The 17,236-nt window shown below is 52.1% G+C and overlaps 9 protein-coding genes across 9 annotated transcripts; 5 read left to right on the plus strand and 4 right to left on the minus strand.

The window, feature by feature from the left end:
• Nucleotides 1-217: 217 nt before the first annotated feature.
• Nucleotides 218-2,124, plus strand: RHO25_010354 (uncharacterized protein; the record flags this gene model as incomplete). The annotated part of the gene is made up of 3 exons (XM_023602731.1): nucleotides 218-263; nucleotides 325-398; nucleotides 451-2,124. The coding sequence occupies 3 exons, from the start codon at nucleotides 218-220 to the stop codon at nucleotides 2,122-2,124; spliced, it is 1,794 nt and encodes a 597-aa protein (XP_023451036.1).
• Nucleotides 2,125-2,418: 294 nt separating this feature from the next.
• RHO25_010355 (uncharacterized protein) lies at nucleotides 2,419-3,105 on the minus strand (the record flags this gene model as incomplete). The annotated part of the gene is made up of 1 exon (XM_023602730.2): nucleotides 2,419-3,105. One exon carries the CDS (start codon nucleotides 3,103-3,105, stop codon nucleotides 2,419-2,421), a length of 687 nt encoding a protein of 228 aa, XP_023451037.2.
• A 167-nt stretch (nucleotides 3,106-3,272) lies between these two features.
• On the minus strand, nucleotides 3,273-4,614 carry RHO25_010356 (uncharacterized protein; the record flags this gene model as incomplete). Its single annotated transcript, XM_023602729.2, has 2 exons — nucleotides 3,273-3,536; nucleotides 3,586-4,614. The coding sequence occupies 2 exons, from the start codon at nucleotides 4,612-4,614 to the stop codon at nucleotides 3,273-3,275; spliced, it is 1,293 nt and encodes a 430-aa protein (XP_023450690.1).
• Nucleotides 4,615-5,522: 908 nt separating this feature from the next.
• On the plus strand, nucleotides 5,523-6,713 carry RHO25_010357 (uncharacterized protein; the record flags this gene model as incomplete). The annotated part of the gene is made up of 2 exons (XM_023602728.2): nucleotides 5,523-5,872; nucleotides 5,927-6,713. 2 exons carry the CDS (start codon nucleotides 5,523-5,525, stop codon nucleotides 6,711-6,713), a joined length of 1,137 nt encoding a protein of 378 aa, XP_023451286.1.
• A 520-nt stretch (nucleotides 6,714-7,233) lies between these two features.
• On the plus strand, nucleotides 7,234-8,868 carry RHO25_010358 (uncharacterized protein; the record flags this gene model as incomplete). The annotated part of the gene is made up of 1 exon (XM_023602727.2): nucleotides 7,234-8,868. The coding sequence occupies one exon, from the start codon at nucleotides 7,234-7,236 to the stop codon at nucleotides 8,866-8,868; it is 1,635 nt and encodes a 544-aa protein (XP_023450691.1).
• Nucleotides 8,869-9,099: 231 nt separating this feature from the next.
• Nucleotides 9,100-10,178, minus strand: RHO25_010359 (uncharacterized protein; the record flags this gene model as incomplete). Its single annotated transcript, XM_023602726.2, has 2 exons — nucleotides 9,100-9,704; nucleotides 9,842-10,178. The coding sequence occupies 2 exons, from the start codon at nucleotides 10,176-10,178 to the stop codon at nucleotides 9,100-9,102; spliced, it is 942 nt and encodes a 313-aa protein (XP_023450692.1).
• A 690-nt stretch (nucleotides 10,179-10,868) lies between these two features.
• RHO25_010360 (uncharacterized protein) lies at nucleotides 10,869-11,330 on the plus strand (the record flags this gene model as incomplete). The annotated part of the gene is made up of 1 exon (XM_065603288.1): nucleotides 10,869-11,330. One exon carries the CDS (start codon nucleotides 10,869-10,871, stop codon nucleotides 11,328-11,330), a length of 462 nt encoding a protein of 153 aa, XP_065459360.1.
• A 661-nt stretch (nucleotides 11,331-11,991) lies between these two features.
• On the minus strand, nucleotides 11,992-13,604 carry RHO25_010361 (uncharacterized protein; the record flags this gene model as incomplete). The annotated part of the gene is made up of 4 exons (XM_023602725.1): nucleotides 11,992-12,129; nucleotides 12,183-13,151; nucleotides 13,208-13,394; nucleotides 13,456-13,604. 4 exons carry the CDS (start codon nucleotides 13,602-13,604, stop codon nucleotides 11,992-11,994), a joined length of 1,443 nt encoding a protein of 480 aa, XP_023450686.1.
• A 403-nt stretch (nucleotides 13,605-14,007) lies between these two features.
• RHO25_010362 (uncharacterized protein) lies at nucleotides 14,008-17,198 on the plus strand (the record flags this gene model as incomplete). Its single annotated transcript, XM_023602724.1, has 2 exons — nucleotides 14,008-15,802; nucleotides 15,877-17,198. 2 exons carry the CDS (start codon nucleotides 14,008-14,010, stop codon nucleotides 17,196-17,198), a joined length of 3,117 nt encoding a protein of 1,038 aa, XP_023450688.1.
• Between the last annotated feature and the right edge of the window lie 38 nt (nucleotides 17,199-17,236).

Below are 17,236 nucleotides of genomic sequence, written 5' to 3' on the forward strand. Positions count from 1 at the left end.
ATCAAGTCTTCGCCATGTGCCTTTGCCGACCGGCTATAGCACCTGCAAGACTGCAGATCGACGGCAATACCAACACAAGTACTGAAGACATCGCATGGATTAGCGAATGCTCGTGATTTTCTTTCACAATAAACATGCATGCTTTGCATGCTCCACTCCACATCGCCAACGAGTCAACTCATGAACGCGGTCGAAGCCGCCAGAGCTTCCATACAACATGGAAAAGAGCGAAACGGAATACGATGTAATCGTCGTCGGAGCGGGTGGGTCACGAGAAGTGAGAGAAGTTGCCATGGAACGATTGGACTAATGATCTGTGAATAGGCATCGGTGGCCTAAGTGCTGCGAAGACATATCTACAACTAGCGCCGCAAGCAAATGTCTTGATCTTCGAATCTGTGAGTGACAGACCTCGCGAGACCTAAAGAGAAGCACTAAACAAGAATGAAGAGACCAACTCTCGGCGGCGTCTGGTGTGAACAAAACCTCTACGAAGGCCTCAAAACCAACAACTTACTCTCAACATACGAGTTTAGCGATTGGCCTATGGATCCGAAGAAATACGATGTCCAACCTGGAAAACATATTCCCGGAAAAGTCATGTTTGAGTACTTAAACGACTATGCTCGACATTTCAACATTTTCGACAAGATCCCATTTCGAACAGAAGTTCGCGAAGTCGAGAAATTGGAAGATGGCTGGCGCCTCACTGCCGAGTCGGATGTGGGCGATAAAGATGGAGTTCTAATCCGTGTCAGCAGCCCATACAGAACGAAGAAATTGATCATGGCCACTGGACTTGCGTCGAAACCTAACCCGGTGAGAATACCTGGTGTGGAGGATTTCGATAAGCCGGTGCTGCATCATGGAGATTTGAAAGACAGGGCGCAAGAGTTGGCGAATGATCCGAATGTGAAGAAGGTGACGGTGATAGGAGCTTCCAAGATTGGATATGATGCTGTTTTTCTGTTTGCGAGTCATGGGAAGAAAGTGGATTGGATCGTGAGGAAGTCGGGAGGTGGTGCGGTGTGGATGGCGCAGCCTTGGGTTAAGATGGGGCCTTGGAAAGTTATGCTGGAGCACATTGCTTGCATGCGATTCTTTTCGTGGTTCTCACCTTGCAGCTGGGGCGACTATGATGGTTTTGGTTGGACTCGTGGGTTTCTGAACAGGACTCGGATTGGACGATGGCTGATGGATGGGCTATGGGAGGGAATCCGTTCGGATGTGATTGATCTCGCAGGCTACAGGAAGGAAAAGGCATTACAACATCTCGAACCACCTGAGTCTCTCTTCTGGTCCGGAAGAGTAGGAATCCACAACTACACTTCTGATCACCACGACCTCATCAGATCCGGCCAAGTCACTCTCCACCACAAAGACATCGCCCACCTTTCCTCCCCCGGCCGACTAACCTTCACCGACTCCTCCACCCTCTCCACCGACGCCCTCCTCGCCATAACAGGCTGGCAACTCAACCCCACAATCCAATACCTCCCACCAAACCTCTCCTCCTCCCTCGGCATCCCCAGCACGAACCCCTCCCAATCCGATCTAACCCTCTGGTCCACCCTCGAAACAAAAGCCGACGCTCAAATCCTCTCGCAATTCCCCCGTCTCGCAAACCATCCAGTCCGCAAACTCCCTTACACTCAACCGACAACACCCTACCGCCTCTACCGCGGTCTCGCCCCACCAAACCTCACATCCGCCAACGACCACTCCCTCGTCTATTTAAAAACAGTCCACTGCACATCCAACACCGTCCTCGCAGAAATCCAATCGCTCTGGACGTTCGCCTACCTGAACAATTTTCCTCTCAAAATCCCCTCTTCCTCCGAAGAAATTTATTATTCAACAGCTTTACATTCTCGTTTCGGAAAATGGAGATATCCTTGGGGATTTGCGCAGTGGTATCCGGAATTTGTGTATGATGCCGTACCGTATTTTGATATGTTGTTACATGATTTGGGATTGAGGAGGTGGGGGAAGAAGAGTTGGTGGAGGGAGGTTTGGGAGGGGTATACGATAAGGGATTATGAGGGGTTGGTGGATGAGTGGAAGGGGAAGGAAGTAGAAGTGGGACGGTGGAGGATGGGTGGTGGGGAGAAGAAGATGGAGTGATGTGACTGCTGGATTGGTTTGGTTTGGTTTGTTTGTGATATGAAAAGGGTATCTGTGGGTACTGGCAGGTGTTTGACCCAAGCAGAGAATGGAATTGGTCTATGGATGTGACTTAGCGTGTACGCTCTGCTTCTCCTGATCAGTATGGAACCTTCACTAGCAAGGTCCGTTCCGATGCTGACCATCGCGGGATCGTCCTCGGTAAGCTCGAACAAAAGGATTCGCCACCCTCAGTGTCATGTTCTTCTCCTCGTTCGTTCAGTATCTCCAACAGCAGGCCCATTTGGTTCATGCCTACGTCCTCCTCGCTGAAGTTGCAGCATATATCGCGAACGCATCTCCATACCCCATACTCCAGCTTGCCGTCCCCGAAACCCCTGTTCGCTCGTCCTCCAGGACCTTCAGGATCTTCCTCGCTTCGGCTCTAACATTCTCCATCTCTGCCGGAACACGCTGCTCCAGAACACGAACCCGCCCACAATACCAATCCAGCTGTGCTGCATTCGCTGGCACCTTCTCCTCCATGACATAGTGCCAATCAGGCGCACTTTCGTCATTCTGGAATAATCTTTGAGACTCCTCACACCACTTTCGAAGGTTGGCGTACACGTCGCTTCCGCATTTCCGCACACGCAAGACGATGAGGAGATGTTTGTTGCTGATCAATGCCTTGCGCGAAGTCTGATCGAGGCTGCTTAAGATCAGAATCAATTTGTCGAAGTTCATGTCCGTGATGCTAGCCTCTATCCTGGCTGTGGCGAGCAGGATGGACATGTATTCGCTGCGACATTTTCGCGAGGTTAGGATCAGGCCAGGAACCACAGGAGGCGTGTTCGGCCTTGGAGCGAGACGCAAAGTACAGTCGGCGACCAATTCATAGATCGTGTTCCGCAACTCCGCTGGCAGGTCGAAAAACGTCTTGCGTGATGAGGTCGTAGATTCGACAACTGGCTCTGAGCGAGGAGACTTGGATTTTCCCATCTTTCTGAGTCGGTCCAGCATTCTTTGGGAGGATGGGAATTCTCCTTGCGTCTGTAGTGGCGATGTTCCATGCATTGGTGCACAGCACCTCGCTTTTGAGATGCCGACTCCTCAGCTATAGCTCCGAGCTAAAAGCTTGTATCCGGTACTTTTCTCGGTCTCGCATTTCATCGGTCTGGACTGGTGTTAGGGCCGTAAGTCTTGCTCACATCATAGAAGAAGTGCTCACAAGCTCCGGCTTTGACACAGTCTCTCCAGGCAGCGTACAGCATTACGGTAAATGCTTCTCCTTCGGGGCTTCCCTTCGTGTATGGAGTGGCGTCGTTCCAACCGAGCGGGTTCACGACTGGACTGGCTTTGCCATTGCTCTGGATGTACATTGCAACAGTCTTGCGATTCTCGTCTGCCCATTTGAGCATCTCATCGTTGACCTATGGCAGTCAGTTTTGGCCTTGTTCGACGCTTTGTTTCAATACTCACAGGCTTCTTGATGTCAGGATGTGTGTCTCGAACCTTTTGTGCCTGTCCGTTAAAGAGAGCACTGGCCTCTTCTTGCATTACGGCGACACGATACACAGTCGCAGTCAACAACGCCGTTCCGCTGAGGTCTCCGAACCAGGTCGTGTCATTCAAATAGTTGCGCAGGAGACCGTCTTCCATAGGCGAGCTCATTGCGCCCTGAAGAATCTCACCAATCCATGTAAACAGGTCTGCTTGCGCGATTTGAGCATCGGCTTCGACGGCTGTCTTTGGCCAGTGCAACAATGTGGCCAATACACGAGCCATGCCCATAGCAGCCCACCCGTTTCCAGTCGACCAAAGTCCGAGATCCGCATTCTTGGGTCCAATGATGTGCCGCCATGTCCCCGCGCTGATCGCTACACTCGAGACGTTCGGCCGTAGTACTTGCCTGTACTTGAGACATTGCATGATGGCCATCTTGACAATTTCCACGTCGCCGACTGCCACACCGTGATACGCCATGAAAGGAGGAGCCATGTAGATAAAGTCCGCCCACAGCTCTGCGTAATCTTCTCGATGCGAAATGGCTCCATTCTCCCATTTGGGGACCTTGTTCAGATGCTCGAACTGACGAGTGGCCGCGTCGGCGAACTTTTGATCTGTCTGGCCGATCATGACTGCCGACACGCCCAGAGATGCTGGATCACCAGAAGCTCCATCTCCATCGACGAGGGTCTCGTCTGAAAGTCGAATATGTCGTTTCGCGAATGCTAGTGCCGGAACAAGGTGCGAATCTGGATCTGGGGGATTTCCGGCCGGGAACGCTTGAGGCGAGAAGACGGAGAGCCTGGGATTGTAGAGCTCCAGAAGTGCCTGGGCAACCGTTCCGTACTCCCAGCTGTGAGTCGCCTGCTGCTGTGCTCTGTTCGCCGCCGCCGCTGGGTCGAAGCCAGTATCATGATCGCAGCATGAGTCGGCGGCGACGAGTGAGATAGCCGAGAAGATCACCAGCCATGCGGAGGCGAGAAGTCCGATTGTGGGCCTCATGGCGTGACGGGTGAAGGTGAGGGAGGAGGAGCGGAGGGCGGCATACTTGAGAAGCGGTGGTGGTTACGCGATTGGAATGTAAGATGAGAAGCCAACGTCTGCTGTGCTCAAGGGCACCCCGGTCAGGCGAAGTTTGTGCACTTTGGGGATCTTCACCCAAGCTTCCATGCGCCGCCTACCGAACATGTGCAAGTGGCAGGTGATGCTCGTGCAGTGCAGCGATATGCGGTCTGGGTACACAAATGCCTACTGGAGCACTGCGTGGCGGGCGGAGGCATCAACGTGGGAACAGCAGATTGTCCATCCAAATATTGCATCTGCCTCTGGAGACGTCGCATTTCGACATGACGTCGATCGTGAAACGAAATGGATCAGATCAGCTCCCTGCGTGACCATTTCCGGTGTTCACCCTGGCCTGCTGCCATCGTTTCAGGCCAGTTTCGCAGATCATCGCCAGTCATGGTCGTGCTTTTGCTGGTCCTCCTGCCGATGCTGATCTTTCCATCGCCATGGGAGCAACCAAGCCGGGAGACAGTCCTCTCACGATGCGAGATTGCCGTTCGCATGAAGACGAGAAGGGATGTTGTCGCCATGCGTGCAGAGGAGGAAACCTCCTGAACTACATAGCTTGGCACTGCCGGCTCCACATGCTCCAGGATGGGGTGCGAGTCCTCCGGCCGATCCTGCAACTTTATCCGTCGCTCCTCTCTCGCAAGCGGCGCACTCACAGGTGAAAGCTTATTCGCGGTGCGAGCAAGAGGCGGCCAGTGAGGTGCTGGCCAGCAGTCATCATGTCTCCGAACGAACAACCCCCCAAGAGCGAGTCGCCCACATCTCGTACGTGAACAGACACGGCTTCCTCCTCGGTCATGCCCGATCAGTAGGATTGCGGTGATGATGTTGATCCCATGGCCTCGAGCTCACCTCACAACGTGCGATCATCAGTGCTCGCCAACAATGCCAAACTACGATTGCCCGCCACCACCGACCCGCCCAGCGACACGAACCCAGCAGTGCAGAAAACATGGCTGATCTTTGGTGCGACGGGGCATATTGGACGGAGTTTGGTCAAGAGCGCGTTGAGCCATGGAGACAAGGTAACGGCTGTGGGGAGGACGGGTGAGAATAGCATGCAGCAGATGCAAGGCTGGCATGAGCAATGCTTGGGCCTGCTATGCGATGTGCGTGTGAGATCAACAGTGGACGAAGTCATCCGAAAGAGCATCGAGCACTGGGGCGTCATCGACATCATTGTGAAGTATGCTTCTCACGATGAAGGCATGTCTCTTCTGCATGCTGACGAGTGACAAAGCTGCACAGGATACGGAGTAATCGGCGCCTGCGAAGACCAAGACGACTTCGATCTGCGATCCCAATTTGAAACGAACTTTCTGGGCACATTAAACATCATACAGCTCTCTTTGCCGCATCTACGAGAGCAGGCTGCGAAACGACAAGACGAGGAGAATGCCGGTCGATACATTATCTTCTCCTCAACCTCCGGAGCTCTCGGAGTGCCGGGTCTTGGACCGTATTGCGCGACCAAGTATGCCACGGAAGGTTTGATTGAGAGCATGCTGTATGAGATTGATGCGTTTGGCATCAAAGCTAGTCTGGTAGAACCGGGACACATGCGCATCGATGAGCCCACCGGCCTGGATGACAAAGCTGCAGATGAAGGATTGACGATCAAGAAGTACGGCCACTTCTTGGTGAAAACGCCATCAGCCCCATACAACACGCCTACTGCACCTGCCGGACATGCGCGACGCATTGTGCAGTGGCTCTCTGACCGGCAACCGACGAGCGCTGTGAAGTCATCTGAGCTAGTGTGGCAGCTGGGTCATTGCAAGTATCCTCCGTTACGCTTACTGCTCGGCACCTATGCCGTCGAGAGTGTACGGGATCGACTGAGAAGTGTCATTGAGGAAATTGAAGATTGGAAGCATCTACACTTCCCAAGCGCTGAGGAAGAGGCGAAAGGCAAGAATGGGAAGGAGGACGACAAGACGGAGGAGAAGGATGAGCAGGCCAAGGATGACGATGCGATGGACATTGCTGAAGACGGAGCCGAGAAGGACGAGGAGGATGAATCGTGATACTGAGGTTGCGATATCTACTTGATGCACAGTGGTGCCTGAGGCAGTCGTCCGTTCTTGGCATTCACTCGCGTGCCTTACACGTAGATTCTCGTACCTCCGTAGTTCGTTCCTTAATCAACATTGCAGTCACTATATCTCGTGTTATCTACGACTCCAAGAAATATTCAAGGCATTCCATGTCCAAGCAAGACTCATCACTGTCAGCTCTCCTTGCATGGTCTTCTCAACGAGCTGTTTCTTCTTCTCAAGCTTTCGTCTGCGACAATGCACATGTAGTGGCTATGGAATCAGCATACGCCAGCAGTCTTAACACAAGCAACAAGTCGTTTTGCTATGCTGTGCTGCGCTATGCTATCTTGTTATCGACGCACAGACCATGCACTAGCGCACACGCTATCAGTGAGTGGGGAGCTCAGCTCCAACGCAAGGGCTCAAGGCGTCAGCGCGTGAAACACAACACCGCCGCGACTGTCTCTCTGTCAACCAGCACCAGTCTTCAATTCTCTCTTCATCAAACATGGGCGGGAAAGATGATGATAGAAAAGACGCGGATGCGTGGAGCGATAAAGAATGGTTCAATAGCTGGAAAGCACAGCACGACCAACTGCTCAGCGAACTCGAAACCGAGAGCAAGCGCTTACAGCAAGACGTTTCGCGCGAAAGCAGCAGCGGTGCTGCTGGACCATTTTCTGCTTTCAAAAGATTCATTGACGACGGTTTCAGTTCCCTTTCGAGTGCTTTACAGGACTTACCTTCTACGACTGCCGAACTGAAGTCGAGGATGCAGCGAGAACAGGAACGGTGGCGAGCTGAAGAGCAGGATATCTCGGAGAGATGGACAGGGAGCACGGATTCGCCGGATCATATACAGATGGTGGCGTCTAGGAGTTCGGATCGTGAAAAGGAGGAGGTACGAGAATCGATGTTGGAATTGCTGGATACTGCGAATGAGCGGAATGCGCATATTCCACCCGCGAAGCTTGAAGCGCTATACCGTGACCAAGGTCTCGATATGGGCATTCTTGATCTTCTAGGCGACTTGTCGAATGTGTCGCTGGGCTCTTATCGCTGGTTGTCGGTGGACTGGTTCAAGCGCGATCCATATTCACCAATGAGGCTCGAAAGCCATCATGCGCTCGGAGAATATGGTGCAAAGTGGCGAGCTGCGTTTGAGGATCTCCTCGATGCTTCTTTGGACAAACCCATGGGGTCGATCGAAAGAGTAGGCATGCGTGAGCCCTTTGGGAGACATCCGCAGTCCACATACTACGGGCCTGGCTTAGACTGGATGCTCAGCTTACAGTGTCGCGGAATTTTGCCTATGCAACTCCCTCGGACATACTCAATACCTGGAATGGCTCCCGAGCTGAAAGGGTCGCGATGGACTGGAATCCTTCGCCATGAAGCTGCGTCGACAGAGAATGGGAGAACTGCAAATCCGACCATCTCAGCTGATCTTAGAGACTTGCTATCCGCTGTCGGCACAAAGGCGGCGCCAGATACTGGAGCTGACCCTTTGCCTGTGCGCATTCCTCCTGAAACAGAGCAGGACCTCTACGACTCAGAATATTTGTTCCCTGGTGTCAGTTCGAGCAGTGAAGACCACGCGATGGACGTTGCAAAACAATCCTCAGTCGAGGCCGATGGTACAGCACGAGGTCAAGACAAATCCTTCCGAGAGGCATTGATACGGCGTGGCTACGAGCTTGCGGGAGATGAATTCGAAGACTTCGCTTCAAGCTTGCCAGGAATGGATCAGCTACTCGAGAGGGTGCTCCGCCTACAACAGGAATGGGACAGCATAGAGGAGTCCACTGGTTCCGGCAAAGCCTCGCTCAAAGACCATCTCGAAGGAACAAGATCTGCAGTAGTGGAACGAGAACAACAGGGAGTTTCCCTACCCAGTCACGAGCAGCAACACACTGAACCTCAAGCAAGACGACCGGATGTTTTGTCAGCCTTGACAACGACTCATACAACTCGACTTCCGGATGGAACAGTCACGATCAAAGTTGTGCTCAAGCAGCGATTCGCTGATGGCAGAGAGGAGACAACGGAAAGTATGCACACACGAAATGAGGGCACGAACAAGTCGCAGGACGAGACGTCATCCCAGGAGAAGCCCGAGAAGAAAGGCTGGTTCTGGACATGAGCCATGATTAATTGTTCACGGATCTGTACAGTCATATACACTATATACCCACTCTCATGCGTAACTCAGCTCAGTTCAATCTAGATATGCTCTCCCGGCCTAGCCGACTCACAACATCAGCACATGCTTCTCGGATGGGAATTACAAGTCCAATACATACATACATACATCCTCTATCAATTAATCGCCTCCATCCCAAACAAATCCTTCAACCCATATCCCTTCCACACTCTACTGCCCCGGGCACTTCAAATCCCAAATCGGATCCCCCAAACCCGGCTTCACAACACTAAACGAAATCTCCTCGGGATTCTGCTTCGAATCATCCAACGTGAACCACCACGTATCGACCGGCTCCGCAAATAACGCACAACCAACTTCATCCCAGAAACGCTTCGCATTATCAACATTCGCCTTCGCGAGACCGAAATCCGGTCCTGCAACTGGCCACCCTGTCTCCGTGACTAAAACTTTCTTCCCTTGCGAGACATTCTTGGTCGTATTATAAGATTGGAAAAAGAGCTCTTTAGCTTGATCAATAGAATTGGGGACTTCTTTCTGGTAGTAAGGATAGCTGTCCATTCCGATCCAGTCACATGCTGTTGTGACGGGGTAATTTGTCTCATTGACCCAGGCAGTCCAGGTATCCACGTGGCCGATCTTGGATTTCAGATTATCGTGGCCGTTGAGTTTGTCGCGGGTTTGTTGGATGTATTTGACCAGGTCGTCGGGAGAGGCGCCGATGCCGGCTTTGTTGGCTATGCCGGTGGGGGTTATGCGGTAGAGGTCTTCGGAGCCGACGGAGATGCCGTCGATGAGGTCGATGAAGGGTTGGCCTGGAGGAGGGATGAAGTAAGCAGGAATTCATGGAAGAGCAGGTTTAGTAATCAAGGATGGGTGTCATCTTGGATACACCGCCCTTGAATACACAAGAAAGACAAGACAAGAAGTCATGAGCTGGGGAGCATCTCACCAAACTGTTCCAAAGCCCTCCTCAGCGCCTCCAATTCCTGGTTGAAAGCGTCCTGGCCCGCACTCGCCCACAGTCCCAATAGAAGACTCGTGTTTGTGGCAATTGCTGCGGGAATAGCACTGCTGGGGTCATTGGCCGTGTTCGCTTGAATCATGGTAAAGAGACGAGCAGAAGTGAAAGGTGCTGTTCCTGGCAAAGTCTTCGCTCTGTTGAACTCGGCCTCAAAGTCTTGCTGTGCTCTGGGGCCACTGGGTCCGTTTGCGCCATAGTTGAAGCCGCGTTTGCCTTGGGCGAGGACTTGCGCCGCGAGGGCGGCGGAGAGAAGGAGGAAGCGCATTGTGATGAAGGTGCTTAGCGAATGGATGGGTTAGTGAGCCCAATGAGATTCAACGAGAGTGCAAATTGTCCCGCTCCTTCCTTCCTCGCTGAAGTGAACACTTTCTGTCGTCGGAATGAACGAAGTGAGTCGGTGTCCAGAACGTGAAATTGTGAGCCCCCGGCTCGGTGGCCGGATGATGACGGGCAAGGGTGTTGGTGTCAGGCATGCCTGTCTGGTCAAAGTATAAAGGGTAAGCATGAGCCGCTCCGAAAAAGTCGTGCCACGCGTCGAGAGTTGCGTGTTGACTGACTACTTTTAGATTCGCCGCCTTGAATACTTGATCGTTCGACGTGGCAATGCCATGGTGGAGCTGCGAGCATCGATTGTCAAACATGCCTGAACGTGCTCTTCATCCGCGGACTTGACGCCGTCAAGACATGCCGTTGCTACAAATCATGGCCAGTGGCAGAAGTGTCTCGTTCGTGGAAGTCGCTGTGGGTAGGCAGGTATCGTAAGCCTTTGTTAATGCAAAGCACCTTCTTTGAGCAGTTTGTTTCACTGCAGTCGATTGTCAGAGACAGTTTTACCAGCTCGTCATGGCAAACAGGAATAAGACCAAACAGCCGAAATGGCATTGCACAATTCTTGACCTTCCAGATAGATCTCGGTCCACTCACCACCAGAACATCTCTTCTCCTCGGATCAAGCATGACCATACCGAAGAACACGAACGAGCAGGCGCTAACCTTCGCCAAGACCGTAGCTCACCTTGCGCGAGTGAACAGCGCAATCCACAGACATACGCAGAATGGTCCAGCAGATGAAGCGATCTCCACACTTGAAGCTGAGATGTACGACACGGACTCGATGCTCGCCACCGCAGAAGACGACCTGCGACTTGGTAGCCTACTTTTTACAGCGATTGACAGTGTCAGCTTGGAAGACGAGCAGATCCAACAAACCAGCAAATGTCCAACAGCATCAAGAGTTGCTGGACAAGCAACTCGAGGCATAGCTAAGAAGCCTCGTCATATCAGAGGACAAGTAGATGGTGGCAATGAGCTTGCAATATCGATCGACCCGGGACTGATGAAGGCCGCTCACGCGCTGAGTTGCTCGTTACAAAAGAAGTTTCCGCTAACGTGGCAAAAGCTGTTGGAGGATTGTTGAGGCGGCATTTTCCTGTATTAAGGTGGTTAGGTGGATGGCGCGTCCGATTTCCTGTTTGTTTGAAGAAGTGCAAGAAATGAATCGCCATGGTTTTGCCCGAAGCAACTGTATGACGAAGCAACTCCGCAGCTCGAAATCGGGTGATGCTCAGAGTGCAGACGTCGTCAGATCTTGGCAGCGCAATAATAATGTAGGAACCCAAAATGTCTGCTTTTGCTGAAGTAGGAAGTTCTTGTCTTGACAATGATTGTAGGCGGGATGTCTCGACTTTTGACTGCAAGGCGGGAAGAGCATGCTCCATTCCTTTCACAACCATTCTCTCCGTCCGAATATCCGCCCATTGGGACGCAGCGACACCGCACTCCTCATCATCCAGACTGTCTGCTCTTGGCGCAGCAAGAAGTTTGTTGAGCGCATCCAGATGTCCAACACGGATGAGATGCTCCGAACAGGCTCGGACCGCAGCGCTTGAAGACGCCGAATGACAGGCCCAAATGAGGGCTTCGCACGACCGAACACTCATCAGCTACGCAATGCGGTAGTGGTGATCAGCTTGGCTACCGGAGAGACCTCTATCCGCAGAAGGAGCAGCTCGGAAAGACGAAATACCATGGCAATTCGCCCAGACGACAAGTCTTCCTCGATGTACGGCAAACCCTGATCATTCTCCGGAGGGATAGGCTGTATTTCGCCTCAACCTTGCGCCATACCGGTCAAAGGCGAAGGGGATCGGAACAAGAGCGAGTGAGCAGAACCCAAGCAGGGAGGTTGCCCAACCCGTGCCCAAGCCTTCGTACATCTGGAGACCCTTCGTCAGTGTTGCAAGAGACATTGCAGGAGAAGCTGTCTTACCTGAACTGCAAACAGTGGAAAGATGAACGCAAACAGGTACCTCAGAAAGGTGTTCGACGACCATGCTGAGGCGCCGTATCTTGCACCATAGCAGTCTGTCAAGTACAGGCTGGCTGTTGTGAAGATCAACAGATTGCCACAGCCAAACAGCCCTTCTGCTATGACTGGTGCTATCCAGTGCACTGAGGGGCGGGCTGTCCAGCCAAAGAGAAATAGTGACGCTGGCAGCAAAGGTGCACCAATCTTTGCAATCAGCAGTCGATGCTCGGGCGGCAATTTGGAACCTCCTTCTTGTTTCAAGGCCTCCAGATCGCGTGGCCACTTGACGACTGAGATGTACAGCATGATGCAAAGCCCTACGATTGTCCCCACAAGCTGGCCAAGGTACGTCAGACCGGTGCTGCCCAGACCGAACCCATAGACATTCTGGAAGACCCAGCTGAAGGCTGCAAAGAAGGCATTGAGGAGCCCGAAGTTGAAGGCAACGTAAAGATCGAACAGAGTCACGATCACCTCTGTGCAGAGCATGTGCAGGGGTCTGACAATTGTCTTCGTTGCAAAGAACTTGATCGTTTCTATCCTCGTCTTGTTGGCATGAGGCAAGTCCGGCCCTTCGATCCCCAATGCCTTGGCTCGACGGCTCAGGATGACTGCTTTGTACGTTTCCTTCATTCCCAGTGTGAGACCCAGAACGAAAGCCATGCCGAAGAGTATGACCCATTGCGTCCAGCGCCAGGACATCTCAATGGTAACATATCCACCGATCAATGGTCCCAAAGCTGGACCGACTTGGACCATGCTGATGAACATGGCCATCGGAACAGCGCGTTTTTCCGGAGGCCAAATGTCGGAGAGTGTGCCAGTTCCAATGCTGAGGCCCGGACTCGAGAATAGCCCTGCGAAGAAGCGACATACGATCAACGAAGCGATGCCCTCGGAGAATCCGGCACCTAACGTGAAAGCTGCCGACTGAGAGAACAGGACGTTAGGTTTTTCCACGGTCACCAATGGCAGTCTCAACTTACAATGGGCAATGCCGAGAGGTACACTACTTCCCGGCCATAGGTCTCACTCAGGGGAGCTGCCAGTACGGGACCGAAACTCAAGCCCAACAAGTAAAATACGAATGGCAGCAGAGCGACTTCTCGGTTCACGCCAAAGTCTGACATGACCTCCATGTGGCCAGGAGTGTACACCGATGATCCAAAAGGGCTATCGGTCCAATTAGTTCCGCAGATGGAGACAGAACCATTGGCATGAAGGGAACACTGACCAGAGGAATGCTATGCTTGTTGGTATCAGACTGTGATACAGACGTTTCGCCAGTGACCAGTTCTGCGGATTTGCTTCATCCTGCGGGCCATCCCACTCTTTCGCACTCTTGGGAGGCGTAACTTTTTCCGAATCCCAGTCAGATCCCATTGCTATCGGCACAGCATGTATCGTTGAGTGTCCAGCTCATAAGATGGGCCACGCATAACTCAGAGTTGTTCGGGATCGTGAAAGGGATCGTCAATGTCGTCACTCAAGCAACACACGTCGACAAGATAAGATTCTGTAGCGCGTGCTTCGCGTGCAGAATGCCGTACCTTAATAATTCGCGTCCAGCGCATCTAGCGCGCATAGCACAGGCATATAGCCGTGTAATGCTATCGTATATTTCGACACATCGAGCAGCCATACACGTCATTAGATCTCACCGACCCATTGGAATTTCTGAGTGCATTGTCCAAATGCAGTGCATGTCGTTGGGATGCGTCGATTGCAGTGCGCATATCTCTTACTGTCTTTCGCAAAATTGCAAACCATTCCTTGATCGTTAGACATGTCGGACACAGAAGAACGTCTGAAAAGCCTATGGGCAGAAGTCCTTGGTCGGGGGACTACAGATCTGAACAGCGAGAGCAATTGGTTCGAAGTTGGAGGCGACAGCGTGCTCGCCATCAGGCTAGTGAATTCGGCGGGCCAAAATGGCATACATCTGTCCAACCAGGCTGTCTTCGACGCTCCCACGCTATCGGGAATGGCCAAGGCCGCAACGCAGAAAAGCGTTGGTTCGGACGGAGGAGAGCCCGACAAATCGCAAGCACTGGGAGCAGCTGGACTCATGCAGCAGTGGGACATTATCAAAACTTGCCTGGAGCAGACTGGGATCGAGAACCATGAATTGGAAGACATTGCTCCTTGTGCAGGATTTCAGGAAGAACTGATGCGTGCAACGAACGACACTGGCATCTTCATGATACAAGTGATCTTTAATGCTGGGAACGAGAAGAGCATCTCGAGAGCCAAGACGGTCATCGATCGTATTGTCCAGAGCAATAGTATCTTCCGCACAAGGGTTGTACAGCACGAACAAGACTTCTATCAGGTTGTGGTGAAGAAACCAATCGAATGGACTGAGTTCGATGGCACACTAGAAGCCTATAAAGTCCAGGATGAGGCACGCAGGATTCATTACGGTGATCCTTTGATCAGACTAGCCGTGGTACGGGATCCTCACGGTCTTTACATAGTCTGGACGAAAAGCCACGCTGCGTACGATCGCTGGAGTCGATACGAACTCATGAATGACCTCGAAGCTGGATTTCTAAACCCTGCAGCATTTCTTGAAAACTCAAAACGCCCGGACTTTCGAAGTTTTGTCGATGGTACATTGGCAGGGAATGCAGAAGAAAGCATGCAGTTCTGGCAGAATCGATTGAAAGGTGTGGAGAAGTTCGATTTATTGTTCCCGGAGAGCAAGCAACGCGACTACATGTCGTCAAAGACGGATCGATTGCGCACGCGAATCGTGGCATGTCCGAAACCCAAAGGACGAGTGGGTCTCGATGCAATCAACACGGTAGGATCTGCTCTGTTGCTTGCCAACGAGTCAGGTCTTGACGATGTTTTCTTTATGCAAGTCCGAAGCTGTCGACAACTGCCCATCGACGGCATTGACAGTATCATCGGACCTCTGTGGACGCCTTGTCCAATCAGACGGAAATTGAAAGCCGATACCACCTTGCAAAGTCTCCTTGAAGAAGTGTCGGAAGAGGCCAACCAGGCGATCCCCCATGAAGCCTTTGGCTCAATAGCAACGCTTCAACATTTTGGTCATCGACGGTTTTATCAATTCGTGACGATGATGCAGCCACCGAAGACCGCAAACTTCGATGCAGATTTGAAGACGAGAGACGAAGACGGAGAGAACTTGTCACTGAAGGTGTGCGAAACAACCCAGACTCGCAATTTCTTTGGCTTCTACCTTATGCAGAATCCCATCAAGGACGACAAACTGGAGATGTGGGTGCGATATGACGATACGTTTCTCAGCCCAGAGCGTGTAGAAGAATTGATGGACAAGTATTGCAAGGTTTTGGAGACCTTTAACAACAATGACTGGAACGAGATCACAGTTGCAGATATCTGCCCCCATATTCGCACGTCAAGCAGCCGTCAAGCACCAGAACTCGACTCAACAGATGCTCCTTCAACGCTCGCAGGAATCTTTCACCAACCTTCGAAGTCGCCAGCGCTTATCATACCGGGTGAGGAGTCTTTGACTTCCTCGCACGAAGATCTCCAGCGGGTCGTGGAAGATATGCAGAAGGAGCTTGCGAATTTTGGTGTGGCCCGTGGGTCAGCAGTTTCAATCGCTCTGCCGAACTCAATGGAGTTGATCGTTGCGTTTTGGCTGCCTCGTGGCAAGGTGCTATAGCAGCGCCTCTCAATCCAGCCTACAAGCAAGACGAGTTCGAATTTTACATTGATGATCTTGGCTCTGCGGTTGCGGTCATTCCTCGGGGCTCTTACGAAGAAGACGGCCCTGCTGTACATGCAGCGAGAAAGTACAAAGCCGCGATTGCGGAAGTATATTGGGATGCAGCTTCCAACAAAATCGTGTTCGACGTTAAAGAAAAGGGCAAACTGGAGTCCGACGATAGTGAAGAGAGAGAAGTCCTGACAGCTCAGGAAGATGATGTTGCTCTGGTATTGCACACATCTGGCACCACTGACAGGCCCAAAGCTGTGCCTCTGACGCATTCCAATCTGCTGGCCTCAATTCGCAACATCTGTCGTACCTACGCCTTGAGGCCTGACGACCGCACGATGCTCATCATGCCACTATTCCATGTACACGGTTTGCTCGCATCGTTTCTCTCTCCGCTCTATTCGGGAGGCTCAGCCGTGGTGCCTCAGCGACTGACTCCAGAATTCTGGAAATACTTTGAGGAGCATGGTGCAACATGGTACACCGCTACACCTTCCATGCATCGGGTGATCTTGTCTTTTCCCAAGCCTGTAAAGAGCGTCGTGCAGAAGATTCGTTTCATACGATCATGCAGCTCCCAATTGTCCGAGAGTTGGTTCAAATCAATGAGTGAGAGATTCGAAGGAGTTCCCATAGTGGAATCATATGCAATGACGGAAGCTAGCCATCTCATGACCTCAAACCCGTTGACCCTCGGAGAGCAGATGCCAGGCAGCGTGGGGCAAGCAGCCGAAGGCGTCGAGGTAAAGATCTTGGGCCAGGACGATGATAATGAGGTCAAGCAAGGAGAAGTCGGCGAAGTCTGCATCCAAGGCGAAAATGTGACAAAAGGATACCTTAACAACCCTGACGCGAACAAGTCCTCATTCACAGAAAGCGGCTTTTTCCGAACAGGAGATCAAGGAAAACTGGACGAGAACGGCTTCCTCTTTCTCACAGGGCGCCTGAAAGAGCTGATCAATAAAGGTGGAGAGAACATTTCCCCTGTCGAGCTCGACAACGTAATCAATAAGCACGAAGATATCGTAGAAGCTGTCAGCTTCGCTATCGACGACGAAGCTTATGACCAGGATGTAGGCTGTGCCGTGAAAGCTGCTGAAGGGAAAGACTTGAAAGAGGATGATCTGAAGAAGTGGATCGCAGAGCGAGTGGCTGCTTTCAAGGTTCCGAAGAAGATTTGGCTTACTGACGAGATACCCAAGACGGCTACTGGAAAGGTGCAGAGGAAGCTGGTGGCTGAGAAAATGGTCAATGGCTAGTTGAAGGTCAAGGACGAGACCAGTGCACGACTGCGTCT

The sequence above is a fragment of the Cercospora beticola genome, chromosome 7, assembly GCF_033473495.1.
Source record: "Cercospora beticola chromosome 7, complete sequence".
NCBI lineage: Eukaryota > Fungi > Ascomycota > Dothideomycetes > Mycosphaerellales > Mycosphaerellaceae > Cercospora > Cercospora beticola.